The 15023-nt window shown below is 42.5% G+C and overlaps 1 protein-coding gene across 10 annotated transcripts in view; it reads right to left on the reverse strand.

Annotated features, from left to right (window-relative positions):
- Nucleotides 1-15023, reverse strand: part of ADGRL2 (adhesion G protein-coupled receptor L2) — a 257131-nt gene that overhangs the window by 165950 nt on the left and 76158 nt on the right. For all 10 annotated transcript variants that reach the window (XM_060276788.1, XM_060276789.1, XM_035123241.2 and 7 more), the window contains exon 2: nt 2929-3109. In XM_060276788.1, coding sequence (XP_060132771.1) covers nt 2929-3001 — 73 coding nt within the window. In that variant the 5' untranslated portion in view covers nt 3002-3109. The remainder of the gene's footprint in view (nt 1-2928; nt 3110-15023) is intronic.

The following is a 15023-nucleotide window of genomic DNA, read 5'->3' on the forward strand; positions in this document are numbered from 1 at the left end:
AGTATCGTGCCACTTTAAGCAGTCATGGCTTCCCCCAAATAATCCTGAGAATCCTGTAGTTTGTTAAGGGTGGGAGCTGTTGGGAGACCTCTGCGGCCTTTAAAGAGCAAAAATTCCCAGAGTTCCCTGGGGCGACGCATTAATTGTTAAATCACTCTGGGAATAGGGGTATCCTTAGCAATCCTCAGCACGCTTAACCAACTACAATTCCTATGGGTGGGGTAGACAAGACCGCTTAAAGTGGCATGATTTTGTTTTAAATGTATAACCCAAATAGTGCCTTGTAATAAGGAAGCTTTCAACTTCTGCAGTATTTAACAGGAATTTCTTATCACTAAAACAACCCCGCTTCTTCTTCTTCTTTTAAAGGCATTGCAGTAATTACTCAGGGCACCTAGTGGTTACATGTAGACATCTAAGCTTCTCATTAGCTTTTAACTTCTTTACTTCGTAAAGGTGGCTGCAATAGTACATCACCTCTCATTTGTAAACTGCAGTTCCACAGGAAAATAAAATTTCAATTCTCTACTAAAGGCATAAAGGCCAGCTGGAGCACATGCATATAACAATATTCTCTGACAAATCACAAATTACCAACTAATGAAACCACAACTGAGAAAAGTGCGCTTTTGGTCAGAGCTGGCCTTCGACATTCCACCGACAACTCCGTAGGAAGGTGGGGGGAGGTCTTAAAAGTTGGTCAGGCAAACCAGGTTTTCAAAGGGCAATATCCCCTGAGAGAGATTGCAGGTCTACACTGCGTGAAATCTAAATTGGAGTTCCTACACGACACTTCTTCCTTTTCCCAATTCAAGCCCATGAGCCGTGTCTTAGCACAGAGCCAACGTTAAACTAAATAGATATACTGTAGAATGTTTTAAAGCTTTCTGCAAGGTATTCATGGAGGTAAACAGTGGTCTTTATTGTTCAACATGTGGGAAGGAAGAGGGAGCTGGGAACACAATCCTTGGTGCTCGGTGCCTTTACCCTGTTTGCAGGGGTTGACACCTCAGCCACACAACTAGGCTCACAGGAGCATTCACAGATATGAAACTCCTCAATTCCCTTCCAAAACATTATCAGGAGAGAAGGGCTCCTTACCATGCCAACAGAAGAGATCGTAGTAAGATCCCACACATAAAAACAGTGGCTGCATTCACTTGCTACATTAACAATGCGGTCCTAACCCTAAGCTGGGTGATATGTGGTTTTCAACATCATGACAATATCACCAGCTAATTATCATGATATACTGACATACAGTGGTGCCTCGCTTAACGAATGCCCTGCTTAACGAAATTTCTGCTTAACGAAATGTTTTTTCTAGCGGAGGTTGCCTCGCTAGACGAATTCGTTTTACGAAAAATTCATCTAGCGAATTGCGGTTTCCCATAGGAATGCACTGAAATTCAATTAATATGTTCCTATGGGCAAACAAAAAATCAAAAAAAAATTCAATGCATTCCTATGGGATTCGCTAGACGAATTTTTCGTTATAAGAAAAGACCCGTGGAACGAATTAAATTCGTCTAGCGAGGCACCACTGTATGACGATGTCTGAAATAAGGATGGAGCTATGTAGAGGCATTGGCTGGCTTCACAGTTTTCCCCACATCATGATTTTTGCCAGCGCCAGCTCTCATGATCCCTTGCCCCCTGTGTTGTTGTTGTTTTTAACACAACAACAAAATGTCTGTTGCAGCTTAGCTAGTTTGTTGCTAAGAACTCTTAGCTGATTTTCATGTATTAGAACTGAGATAAAAGAGATACACTGTACTGTATAATTCAATGTCATGTAATCTCCATTCATTTCAATGGGGCTCATGCGGAATGAATGGAGGTCGAGCAGCAGCTTTGCTTGATTATCTATCCTGACAACCTGCTACACAAGCGTGGCACTGCAACAGTGCCAGGGGGGTGTTGTGCTCGTGTTGAAAGGAAATACGCTAGCACAAATGACTAGGTCTGTGACACCAGTGAAAATGAACATGACAATTTTGTTCGAAAAGAGGGGGTGGGGAAGATGCTTGTTCTTTTCTTTCTAATTTAAGTGTAGCCTTAGGTACGGCATCTAACAGTAAGTAAATAAATTTTCAAGCAGCACTGAGATTTAAGTTGATGGTGACCCAATTTCAATTACACTTTACCCAGTTCTGAGATGTACTGATTTTCCACTAGCGACTTTCCACACTGATGTCAATAAGACCAGTAAGTGAGAAAGCAATAGCCCCGAATGCACTTTCTCTTCCATTGGATCATACATATTTAAAGCTGCTATGTCTTGTGTTTATGTAACTTGCAGTTTGCTGGTTTTCAAGGACAGCGTTTTGAGATGGCTCAACAAGAGGAATCCAAAAATAAACCACCTGCCACTCAAGGACAGTCACCCTGGCACTCCATTTGCTAGACAACATATTCCATTGTCGGGCATCCATTAATCATTTACATTTTAAAATAAGAGGCCACTTAGAATTTACTGCAGATGCTTAATAATAGTTAAAGCAAAGTTAGGAAGCTGTTTTAGTCAAGTTCTTAAACCTAATTTGAAGGACATAATGACTTAAAATTAAAAATTTTAAGGTATTCATAAAGAGAGGGGGAAAGGAATGGAAAAGCCACAGGAAAAATAGCTTCACCTAACCTAACAATACGCCATGAGAATGAAAATATATATATATACACATCAAGAATAATCATATTGGTCAATCACATGTGGATACAGCCCAAAAGAATAAGCTCCAGAAGTTGACAAATATACCAGCATATGCCAAAATATGTTATATCCCACTAGGGTAGATGTGATGCAAAAATATGGAGCATCTTTTCTGCAATAAATTATCTTGTCCTTTTGGACTCGTAGTTTACATGAACAGACACATCTCATCACAACAGAAACTCAATATTTTAACTTAAGTGCATTTATCTTACCTTCTGTACACTGGAGGAAGCTGACTATCAGAAGTAGCCAAAACCTTTTCATTCTGCAATCAGAAGCCACCATTATTGACCCCCCTTTCTCGACTTATTTCTTCTTTTTATTCCTTAAAGATTCCAGTTATAAATGTCCAGCGTCATTCGAGTGGGTGGTCTACATCATTGATCTTCATAACTGGGGAAAGAAATGGAAATGGAAAAAAATAAAATAAAAATCAACTCATGTTCGCGTCACTAAAACGTTTTAGAAACGATACATAGAGATCAGACTCGTTTATAAGAAAGCGGGCAGGGGTTGCAGGAAGAACCAACAACTAGCCACCATTAAGTTAAAAAAATAAATAAAATTGTTTTAATGATCATCTTCCAACTGAGACAGGAACTGTTAATGATGCTGGCATGTTCCAGTGAGAAGTGGCGAAGCCAGGGAAGTGGATTTCCATGAAGTCTCCAGTTAAAACATTGGGAGGCGAGGGAAAAAGAAAAACCCACTCGTACAAGGAAGTCGGGCAGCTGCCAAAAGAAACTAAGCAGGAGGTCTCTCCTCCACAGTTTCCCTGCCTTCCACTTGCATCACTAGTCCCACCCTTTGTATTATGTATGAATCGGCGCCCCTTCAGACAAAAAGCAGAAGCGGCAGAAACGATACAATCAAAATATCCCATTTTTTGCTGAAGCAGCTCCTGCCCCCCTATGACCAGCAGCAGTGCCAAATCCAAAATATGTCTTCTGCAGAGACATGGTTTCTGGGAGCCAAAAACAATCCATCAAAGTCTGGATGGAAACCGTTTGCCATTGGCAGCATTAAGGCAAGCTTTTAAGCCTCTGGGCTTAATGGCAGTCAGGCCATGCCAGCACATTACTGGCAGGTAAGGCTGAAAAGAGCATCCCTGAGAATGTGCAGAATATCCCCCTTCTCTATAGCCAATTAATTGTAAGACAAACACATTAACATTTGGGATTAGAGTGAAGGACTTCCATGCCAGTTTGAGCCTCAGACCTTAGAAATTAACCAAGGAACCACTGAACAAAATGAGATTCTTCTTTCCTACAACAAGAGTGCACTGCACACACATTAGTGCAGAAGGTTTTTGTCCAAGAGAGCCATGCTGAAAAAGGGCGAAACTGCTTTGCTTTCATTTGTGTCCCCTTCACTGAGAAGCAAACAGCTTTCTACGGCACAGAGGGAGGCAGAGCACTAGGCATCTTTCGGAACTTTAATCTCCCTTTCAAAACATCTACTGCTAAGCCTACAAAAGCAACCTCCCAAATGCAAACAACTAAGTCTGCAAAGTAGTCCGCAGACAAAACAGCTCTGGTGGCCCTTGTTTTCCTCACTGCCATGCCAAAGCACAGCAGAGTCAAACCAACAATGTGAGCTCCAGAGTTTCTCTTTAAAAGGGGGGGGGGGGGAGTACCCTGCAAGCAGCCAGAGGAGGAAAATAAAAAGAATTCTTCTGCCAAATCCAGCCTGCTGCTGGAATCCCCAAGTCAGCCACATGCAACAGTTCTATCATTAGAGATTACAACCACTATACTGTCAGCGACTGTGGTTCCCTGGACTTAAGGCAACGATAGTATGGGTATCAATGCCTTGCTGCCATGAACCGAAATGGCTACGGTACTTTAATTGCTAACTCTTGTTTCAAGATTTTCAAAGGAAAGGGGAGAAAGCCATGAAGACAGAAGATTTGGACAGAATAAAGGACAATAAAGCCCACCCCCCCTTTTTGGACTATCCCAGTGCAAGGGACCTATGGACTATACCTAGGGGTTTTTTTGGGGGGGGGGGAACCTATTTCTCAAAAAGAAGAAAGAAAGAAAGAAAGAAAGAAAGAAAGAAAGAAAGAAAGAAAGAAAGAAAGAAAGAAAGAGAAACCCACAACCCATTCCATTCCTAACCACATTATTCAGAAGTACATTCTATTGATTTTGCTGTGATTTAATTCGCCGCAAGTATGCTTAGGATTGCGGTCATCAGCTACTTAATAGCGATCTTTCCATTGTCAGTCATAACACCTCCTGCAGTTAACCCCTCCTTCACTTTATTGGTGTGAAATGGTGGGTTTCTCTTGCACTTTTAATGCCTGACTGTCGCATGTGTGCACGCTAGGCACACAGAATCTACGATTCTGGTTGTTGTTGTTTTAGTATTGAAGCATAATCATTATTCTTCATGCATCAATAAATTTGAGGGTTTAAAGGGGGGGGGAATGAGAGAGCTGATCATGTGTGTGCAACTCTATCATTTTGAACAAGGCTGTAATAAAGGAGGAGACAAAGAGTCTCCTCTCCCAAATCCCTGCTCCCGGAGGATGCTCGACTCTGATCTATAACCCCCTACAAGTTAAATCTACAAGTTATTATGAATTCTCACCATTGACCTACACTGCCAACCCTGAAAGAGATCACCACAGGTGGGTCAGGTTCCCTGCTGTCACTGGAAGAGAGGGTTGCTTCCAGAGAAAGCTCCCATCCTCTGAGGCTAGACCAGAAGCCAGTCACATCACCTGTTCAGTCCAAGGAGATTTGGTAGATCAAACCAGTATTTTTATAGTTTTTAAAAAAAAATCAGGGTTCTGGTCTGGCAACAGAGGGGAAGGGCTGTAGCTCAGTGGGACAGCGTCTGCATTGTAGATTCAGTCGCTGGCATCTCCGGGTAGGGTTGATACAGAACCCTGTCCTGGAGAGCCACCACACTGTCATTGTAGACAATACTGAGCTAAATGGCCTGGTGGCTTGAGGAAAGGAGCCTCCAATGTTCCTGTGACTACACTGCAGGGGGCTGGACTAGATGACCCTCAGAACCCCTTCCAATTCTATGATTCTATACTGACCCTCTGCTCATCACACAGACAATTGCTTATGCTGGACTTGGGAGCTGTTCCTTCCCTGTAACGTGCAAAAGCAGCCGGCAGGTTCTGAACCAGCACAAGGCCAAAGCGATTCATATCATGACACAAAGGATGTTTCAGTAGAGGGCAGCCACTAAGGCATTTTCAGTGGCAAAGGGGAAGAAGTTCAGTGCAGACAAACAAAGCATAGTTCTCTCCCTGGCAGAAGCCCAAGCACCTAGAGTAAAAAAAAAGAGAGAGGGAGAGGGGAAAAAATAGATCCGTCACCAGTTAATCTAGTGGCGGCACATCAGCTGCGGCAGGAGTTTCCTGAAGCTGACACAAAGGAATAGTCATGTTACATCGCGGGGTCTTTCACCCAGAGCGGGGAGAGCTTTCTATGCTGAAAAATCTATAGAGGCTGCAAAGAAATGGTCTGCCAAGTATAGCTGAAAGAATGATGCTTTCTCCTCCTGATGGTGGCGGGGTGGGGTGGGGGGTGGAGGAAAGGGGAGCTTATTTCCCAGTTAGGTAAACCAGTCAAGCCATTCAGTTAAGAATGGTAGACTGACCCGTGTGCTCAGGCACAGGTGGCACAAAGACGGAAGGGCAGAAAAGTCAGATTAACTCTTTACCCGTTGCAACCCAGAAGAGTAATTGCCGAAAACATTTCACACACTTCGCAGACGGTACAGTGCGACTTGACCTAGCCATTAGAATAATTTGAGCGCATGGCTGAGGCACATTAATGACTGCAAGGGAAATTAAGCCAGTCTTTTGATTACTCCCAAACCATTCAGAGGATTTTTAGATTTGCCGAGATTTGGTTTTAATGGGTTTTTTCGATTTCCTGAACATAATGCTTAGACGGACTACTTAGCTGCACACATCAATATGAAGGAGGGGCAGGGGAATAGAGGGTCTTCGTGTCGTACAGTGACAGGCCTGTGCGCTCTGTCAAATGTCACCTCGCTGGGTTGTGGTTTGTAGGAAGGCAGAAAGGAAGGAAAGACTTGGAACACAAGAGGAGTTCCAATACCACTTTACTTGGGAGAGGAGAGGGCAACAGCTGACGAGACACAGAAAACAACAGGCTTCTCCGTGACCATAGATTCCATTTAGGTGTTTGGCATGACTTGAAAGTAGCTTGAGGATGTGTCTGGGACAATACAGAAGTAGGTGCAGCAGCAACAGCTGTTGGCTGACAGACGGAGCAAGCCAATACGTCTGTGTCAAAGAAAGTATTCACAATCTGGAAGCTGGCAGCAAAGTATATCTCGATTCCTGCCTATCGTATGGAAAGGCAAATATGTAAGTCAGCAGTTGGGGCTTTATCGGATTATCCGTCCCTTGTGTTAGCACCAAATAAATTAGTATATAAGCATCTGTATTGAAATCAAAAGCTTTTGGGTAAAATTAGTAGTGTAGATCTTTGTATTATTTATTTGCTTACTTGAATCTATCTAACACACACACACACACACACACACACAAATACTCTCAACAACAAATATTAATGTACACCTTGGTTCCTGATCTTTCCCACAAATAATCATCTAGTACATCACACACAACACTTCGCCCCCTTCTTAATCAATAGTATAAACAAACAAAATAATGCATCTTCAGCACCATAGCGCAAAACTACTCGACATGCGATAGTGGCGCGGATGAGGTACCAACCTGGAGCCAGAGCACACTTGTGTTTGAAGATGCTGCTGACAGCCCTGTCTTTCAGACCCTATAATTGCTGTAGATAAGGAGGCAGAGTAACTCAACAACAACAACAACACAACCCAAATCAGACAAACACCAGCAGGAAAAGCCATATCAGGTTACCTCTTCGCAAACAGCAAATGTAGTTCATATAGTAAGTGGCTTTTCTGTGCAAATAGCTCATTTCCCTTCAGACCTTTTCTTAATGTGTTCTTTTTTAAAAAACAACAACAACCCACCACTAGTCCATCATGATAGTGGGGAAGGGAGACAGTCTCTAGAGTCAAAAGGCAGATTGGATTTCAGAGTGCAACCAAAGCTGCCTGGAAAACTTCCCTGGAAACTTAAATCCCTCTCTCTGGGAAATAGCATGGTCTCCTTCAGAAACATCCTGCCTTGGACAGCAAAAAGGGTGTTTAAGGAGCTTTTTTGTGCATGCGTACTTAAAGACAGAAAGATTAGTTAGGTACAGGAGCAACCAACTTTCAGTCTTTTGTAGACAAGAGAAGCTAATTATTTGACCTGATTTACAACACTTTAAAGGTTTTCTGTTTACTAGGGAAGGGGGGGGGGAAGCTGCCCATTACACATTATGTCTAGGAAATTTGGAAAGACAATTAAAACCTTATCTCAGCAAAGCAAGATGGCACATACCAAACACATCTCAAAATCTTGATGATGCCATTTTCATATCTCTGTCGCATCCTGACAACATTGGCCATACTGTATATTAATGTGTATTGGAAAGAAGAAACTAGGATTAGGAAATCCAGGAGGAGATATTCACACACTCTTTCACCAGGCTGGAATTACTATCTTTGCTATTCTCTATAGGTCAGACAATGCTAGGTCAAGACATCATCCTTCCTAATCTTTTCACAAAGTAAGGCAAAGAAGTGGTAAAGTGACCCAGTTGTCATCTTTTCTTCAAAGTTCTGAAAGATACCCCCTTCGTTCCCTTTTTGATCACTGACAAACACAACCAACCATAATTTAATTTATAATGATTGGTATCAAAGACAATCCAACTGAATCAATAGGGAAACCTAACTTTACATCATAAGCATATTCTGTGTTCATCCAGCGCAGTACCGTAAACCTTGCACTACCATGCACAAACCGGTTGCAGCTGCTATGCTCTTCCCCAGTAGCCAAGGGAAGAAATAAGCCATGATTTCTTCCAGGTCTCATCCAGGGATCATGCTTGTTTCACTCCCAACACAGTGCAATCTGTAGCCAAGATTGGGTTACTCACTGTGATTTGTTGGGAGCAAAACAAATCAAAATCCTTGGTTCCAGCCACTGATCATGGTTTATTTCCTCTGTACACTAGCAGAGAGAAGAAAAACAACCCAGAAAGATGCATTCATGGAAAACCATTAACTATGGTTTTCTGTGTGGTGTAAACACAGCCACTGGTAGATCACCATCCTTCACATTAGTTAATCTGAACAACTACCATTTCCTGATTCTATACTCAAATGGCTATTCAATCATCAATGAGAATGTATTATGGAAAGTTGGGTAAGATTTAACATATTCACTATGCTTCATCCACCCTTGTTTCTGAATACAGTATGGTCAAAACACAGGGGTTAATCCACAGGTTCGTACAAAGCACATACCGGTAGTAAGACATTCTTAAATTGCACATGGCCACATTCCTTGCATCAGAAAATATCTGCTGTGGAAATATAGTGTAAGGAAAGGGTCTGACTAAAAATTCTCCCTGACATTCCAGCCAGCTTTTCACATGCAGGGAGTTCTTGATAATGGAAAGAACATGGAAAGTGCATTCCTCCACTTACATTTTGAAGTGGTACAGTCTGACATGACATGTATCACATCCAAGTAGTCTTAAGTATTGAGACTCTTTTAGACGGTAAATAATCAGTATGTAACTTGCTTCTCCCATAAGGAAAAAATAAATGGCCAAAGCAGCTACAAAGAGACTGTTATTCCATTAAAAACACTGCAGTGTTCAAGACCACCCTGTATGAAGGAGGGGGTCTTATCTCTAGGTCTGTACTCCACAGTTTCCATTAATTAACGCCTTGAATTTTGGATTTCTAACACAAAACATTACCATTTGAGTCAAACAGAAGGAATGCAGTATCAGGAAAGGGAATAGCACAGCGAGTAGGAGACCTGACCAAGGTGACCCAGTGTTACACTAAGAAAGTCATTTTTATACACTCAGCTGCTGCGTGCTCTGAAGTGATACATCAATGCTTTAGCGAAGCCTGAAACAGTATGGGATAAATATACATGTACCCTGAATCTAAGCCAAACGAGAGATCACAAAGCTCAAGTCCCACCGGACTGGATCCTGTGTTAATCACTACGACGGAGTTTACTCACAAAGGAGAATCTACCTGCGTGACAAGCAAAACACTCTACAAAAACCATTTCAGCTTTGCAATTTATCCTTTCCATCCGCAGTGGCACAGTGGTCTACCTCAATCATTCGCCAGGAAAATAAATGGGATTTGGGGGGCGGTGAGCAGAAAGGGAGGGGAGGGAGGGAGATAGAAAAGGAAACTATTTTTATGGCCCATCATCATTCCGGTAGAGCTAAGCCTCCTTCATTTCCCACCAGTTATATGCTTTGTACATTTCTGCTTTTCAGACAGGCTAGTTCTACCCCTTCTTGTTAATGCAGGATGATGTTTGGATACTCTGGGGATTTCTCATTCACTAAGCCAAAAAAAGTAAACGTTTACTAGTGATAAGGTAGATTTAAAAAAAGAGAGTGTGGGAGAGGGGGGGGGCTTCCTGTGACTAACAGCTTGCCCTCTTGATGACTCCCCCTGTTCTGGGGGTGCGGTTGAGGGAGGGAGGGAGGGAGAGAGAGAGAGTCTGCAAGTCAATTACAACTATTATCAGCTGTAATATCTTAGAGTCATGCTGAGCATGTTAAATATGCTGATCACTCTGTGGACACCAGAGGCACAATCTGAAGCTGTTTACCATTCCTTTCATTAAACACTCCTAGGCCCGTGCGAAAACTGCAAAACAAATAGGTCTCATTTTCAATCTTTACGTAGGCTGGATTTTATGAACATCAAAAAACAAAACAAACAAACAAACGAAAATAATGAAGAGCTATAAAGTATGCATGTGCCAAAGACAGGCCATGTTGGAATTTGAAAGGCAAGAAGCAGAAGGCGGAGAGTTCAATAGCTTCTTCACCTTTTCGTGGAACAGAAAATCTACCGGTCTATACTGGTCCATGGAAAGTGGTCCCACTGAAACAAGAGTCACATTGGCTTCCACAAAACCGATCAGTTTCAATCCCTTTCCACTGGGGATAAGATCCACCCTACAGGGTTGCTTTGCAGGAATTGATAACTACTATAGCAAAGCACTCTCTCTCTCTCTCTCTCTCTCTCTCTCTCTCTCTCTCTCTCTCTCTCTCTCTGTGTGTGTGTGTGTGTGTGTGTGTCATTATAATAATCAATTCACTTCACCTAAAAAGGGAAGATCAGACCATAAGCTGAGAAACTGGTCATTCCAAAACTTTAGGAAGAGAAATCAACTCTCTCATTTACTGTCAGTGCTGATAAGGATTTCCAGCAACCTATTTTTAACAAGATTGCTGCATTTGCTTGGTTAACTTCATTTGCCATCCAGGTGTAGTTGTGTGTGTGTGTGTGTGTGTGTGTGTGTGTGTGTGTGTTGTTTTTCTTCATGCAAGTCAGAACATTTGTTTGAAGCAGAAGTAGGCAAACATCATGGGTCTGTGACCAGACATGCCTGTAGCTCTGGAATGGATGTGTTACGTGAAGCTTCATATAGCTCACAGTGAGGAGTGTAACATACTTGATTTGCATTATGACCTTTCGTTTCTTGGCATGAGAAAAGCAGGAGGGGGGGCGGGGAAGAGAATAAGTTTCAAATAAAAAGGAGGTTCACACATGCCACTCACAGCTGACATCCCAATCTAAACAGCGTCATCAGCCCAGGGCCCAACATCCACCTGACAAAATAAAACCAAGTCTTGTGACTTGGCAACAAATCAGCTTTGTGGAATATACATACTTCGTTGTTTGTTTAACCATCTTGAATAATTGGGTTAAATAAAGCCTTGACTTCTAGGGTTTGCACGTTGCAACAGTATTTCAAATGGGCCTGGTGCCAACCTCGCTGCAATTGAATCCTCCCCACACCATTCTGAATGTTAGGGGCTACCTGAGCCATGCACGAAACACTTACTTAAATTTGGTGTGCTCTTTCCCCCTCCCTTCTTTTAAATGATAGACGAAACTAAAACTTGAAACACAACACCTCATATTGGACAGAAAGAATAACACCATGGATTTATAACACCATTGCATCCTAAAGCATGAGTTGCTTTTTCTTCTTCTTTAAAAAAAACAACAACACTATTTCTATCATAACCTACAAATAAACTATTTAACTTCCATAAGATCTACATACACACCATTCAACTAGACATCTCCTCTGTTCTGCCCCAGTGCTGATGCTCTCCAAAGCCCTCTGTCAATGACTGTGGAAGTGTGACAGATAGAACACACACAGTTTTCCTCCAGGACAGAAACAGCTATTATGAATTCTGAAGCCATCCATGGTGGGGTTTTTTTGGGGGGGGGGTTGAGACTGTTCTTAACACAGTGGTATACAACCAGTAACCTTGTGGCCGTAACTGACCCAAAGATGGTTACTAGTTAGCCTACTTCCTACATAAACCCTTTTAGTGGCTAAAATGAATCACAGAGCCCTTATCATACTCCTCACAGGTCCTGTGGGACAGAAGTGACTGCTAGAGTTAAACAGATTATGCCACCATGCTGCCTGAAAATCCCATGCTCTCCCCCACATTTCCTAAGGAAAAACAGTGTGCCGTTTCTGTCCTTTCGGTTTCAGCTAGTTGACAAACTTTAGATAAGTTGAGAGACTCAGATAAGTAAGGGTTATGATAAATTACAGTTTTCTCAACATAGAAACCTTTAATCATGTTATGCAAACATTATGTTACTTTGATCACTTTTCTCCAATGTTGGCCTGACACGCTAAGGTTCTCCAACATGGTGCCACAGGTATCAGTGTGCTCACACAAACATGCTTGTGTACCTGCCAGGCTTTCGAGTCCCCTGTGCGGTGGATTATATAAACTATAGTCCTCTCCCAAGTACTGCCCACATTGTGTGCTTTGGCTCTCTACTGTTCCATAGAACTAGTTTCATTTTCATAGAATGCAGCTGTCCCACATGGGGATAGAACCTGCAACCTTGTGGGTGTTATCAGCACCATGCTCTGACCAACTGAGCTTATCCAGGCTGTGCTTGGTTCCGACTGGCCAGCAGACTCAGAAAAGTGTTCTCTCTGGTAGCGTCCGATTAGAAGCGAGAGAACAGTTTTAATGGGATGTTACAAGAAAAACGAGATCAATTCTAACTGGATGCCTGGAGCAGGAAATAGTGCAGACGCTGAAGAGAAGAGGTACCAAAGGGATGACTGCAAATTAGGCCTTGGTGCAAGAAGGAAAGGTCCATAATAGGGTAAGAAACAAAGCAAGTAGCCTAGGTTGGGGTGCAACTGAGAGAAAAGAGGGCTGAGTAGGAAGAAAACAGGGTGTAAGTGCATCAAAGCTCTTGTTTCTACCCAATCATAATTCTCAATAGTAAAGGGCCCAGAACATTCTCTCAGAATTCCGTATCTGCCCATGGGTTAAAATAAATGATGATGATGATGATGATGATGATGTTAGGAAGCTACACTACGCTACAGTCACAATCAGAGGCTTTCTCCACCATGGTACCCCTGCCAAACAAGCTGTGGCAAGTGGTGAATATGGTGTGGCATGAGAGAAGCTAGTTAACGGTGGGTTGCTGCAGCTATGAATTTATTTATTCAGGAAGGTTCAATGGGCCACTTTCATTGTCTTTTCGGTGCCTGGAACAGACCCCACCACCAATGATATATGCAATTGGGGGGACGGACGTTTGCTCCATCTACAATGGTGTTTATGCCACTGTCTGTTCTTTTATTTTTCACCACAGGTTTTATGTTCTTTAACAATAGTATTTGAATTACTTACTGCAATAGCCAACCACGGGGTAGGTGGAGAAATATTTGAAGTGTGGGCTATACAGTTATTTATTTTAAAATAACGCCATATAAGGACATGAAAGATTAACGCATAAGGCAAACCAATAACTCAGTTTACCTACAACGAAGGGCACAGGAGGACAATCAAACATGCGATCGGCAGCCTGGGATGGTAGCGCTATCCCACCACTCCACCCCTCAAAACAAACAAACAAACAAACAAACAAACAAGCTGCACATGATTTCTGCTGCATGCATCTGACAGACCAGAGCCCACACTGGAGGTGTGCATTTCAGACTCATGCTTGATTGAGCTCTTTTGCTGATAAGTCACTTTTGAACAGGGCCTCAGTCTAACCTAGGAAACACGTACCTTTTTGTCAAACCTGAACATTGGCCAAACTGCCTGGGCTGGAAGGCAGCTGAAGTCAGAATTTCTGGAGCTATCACTGGTCTAAGCATAGTTTAGAGCTATGAAAGTTTACAAAATATAAAGCACTATGAGGGCTTTCATATACAGAAAGCTTTCTGTAGAGATACTGTAACTTTGCCTTCTGTTACATATCTGAATACAGTCATACGTCGGTTTACGATCACTGCTGTTTGTGATCGATCAGTTTGTGACCGCTGCAGACCCGGAAGTGCTTACATCCGGGTTCCACGGATGCACAGAAGCGATCTGCGCAGCTTGCGCATGCGCAGAAGCACTCTATCGGCACTTCATGCGCACACAAAAAAGGCGCTCCGTTTACGATCTGCTCGGGGAGTGACCAGCTCCCCAGAACCAATTGAGGTCCTAAACGGAGGTACCACTGTAAACCATACCACAGAGTATAATGCTGATGGCACAACAGGGGGTAAGTTGCAGGCAGCTGTGGAACTGTCTGCTCCTTGCACTGTATTCAGAGTACATAGCCTGCTTCTTTCCTCAGCAGACCAACATCTGTAGATAGATATTCAGGTTTTGCAGTGCTTTTTCACTCTATTGGCAGTGAAGCTACGAACGTCAACTTTGGAAAATGTATTATGGAATGCACATTCAAGTCCAGACAACCTCGGGAGGGTAGATCGGCAGTAACTAACAGCGGTGACAGCAAATATGTTAAAGAAGAGAAGGAGTGCTTCTCCAGTCAATGTGGATAAACATACATTTGCATTATCGATAATTTACTCTGCAATCCTGATTCTTCTAGAAAGAACATAGCTTCAGAGCTAATATTTGTGATATCCTGGTCTAATCACTGTGCAGCGAAATATGAAACAAAATCAATGGTAGCTCATAAGATGTAATCTAGCTACTCTATTTGGCTCACTGTGCTGAATTTCTAGCTCATAAATCATTGTTACTAGCCATTCAGGGAATCAATATTCAGATTCCCTCTTGGTCTATACATACAACCACTAAATGAAATAATAATGACCCAAGATCTGTCACATATTAGCTCATCAATACCACCAACAGAGATT

This window comes from Zootoca vivipara, chromosome 7 (assembly GCF_963506605.1).
Source record: "Zootoca vivipara chromosome 7, rZooViv1.1, whole genome shotgun sequence".
In the NCBI taxonomy this organism is placed as follows: domain Eukaryota; kingdom Metazoa; phylum Chordata; class Lepidosauria; order Squamata; family Lacertidae; genus Zootoca; species Zootoca vivipara.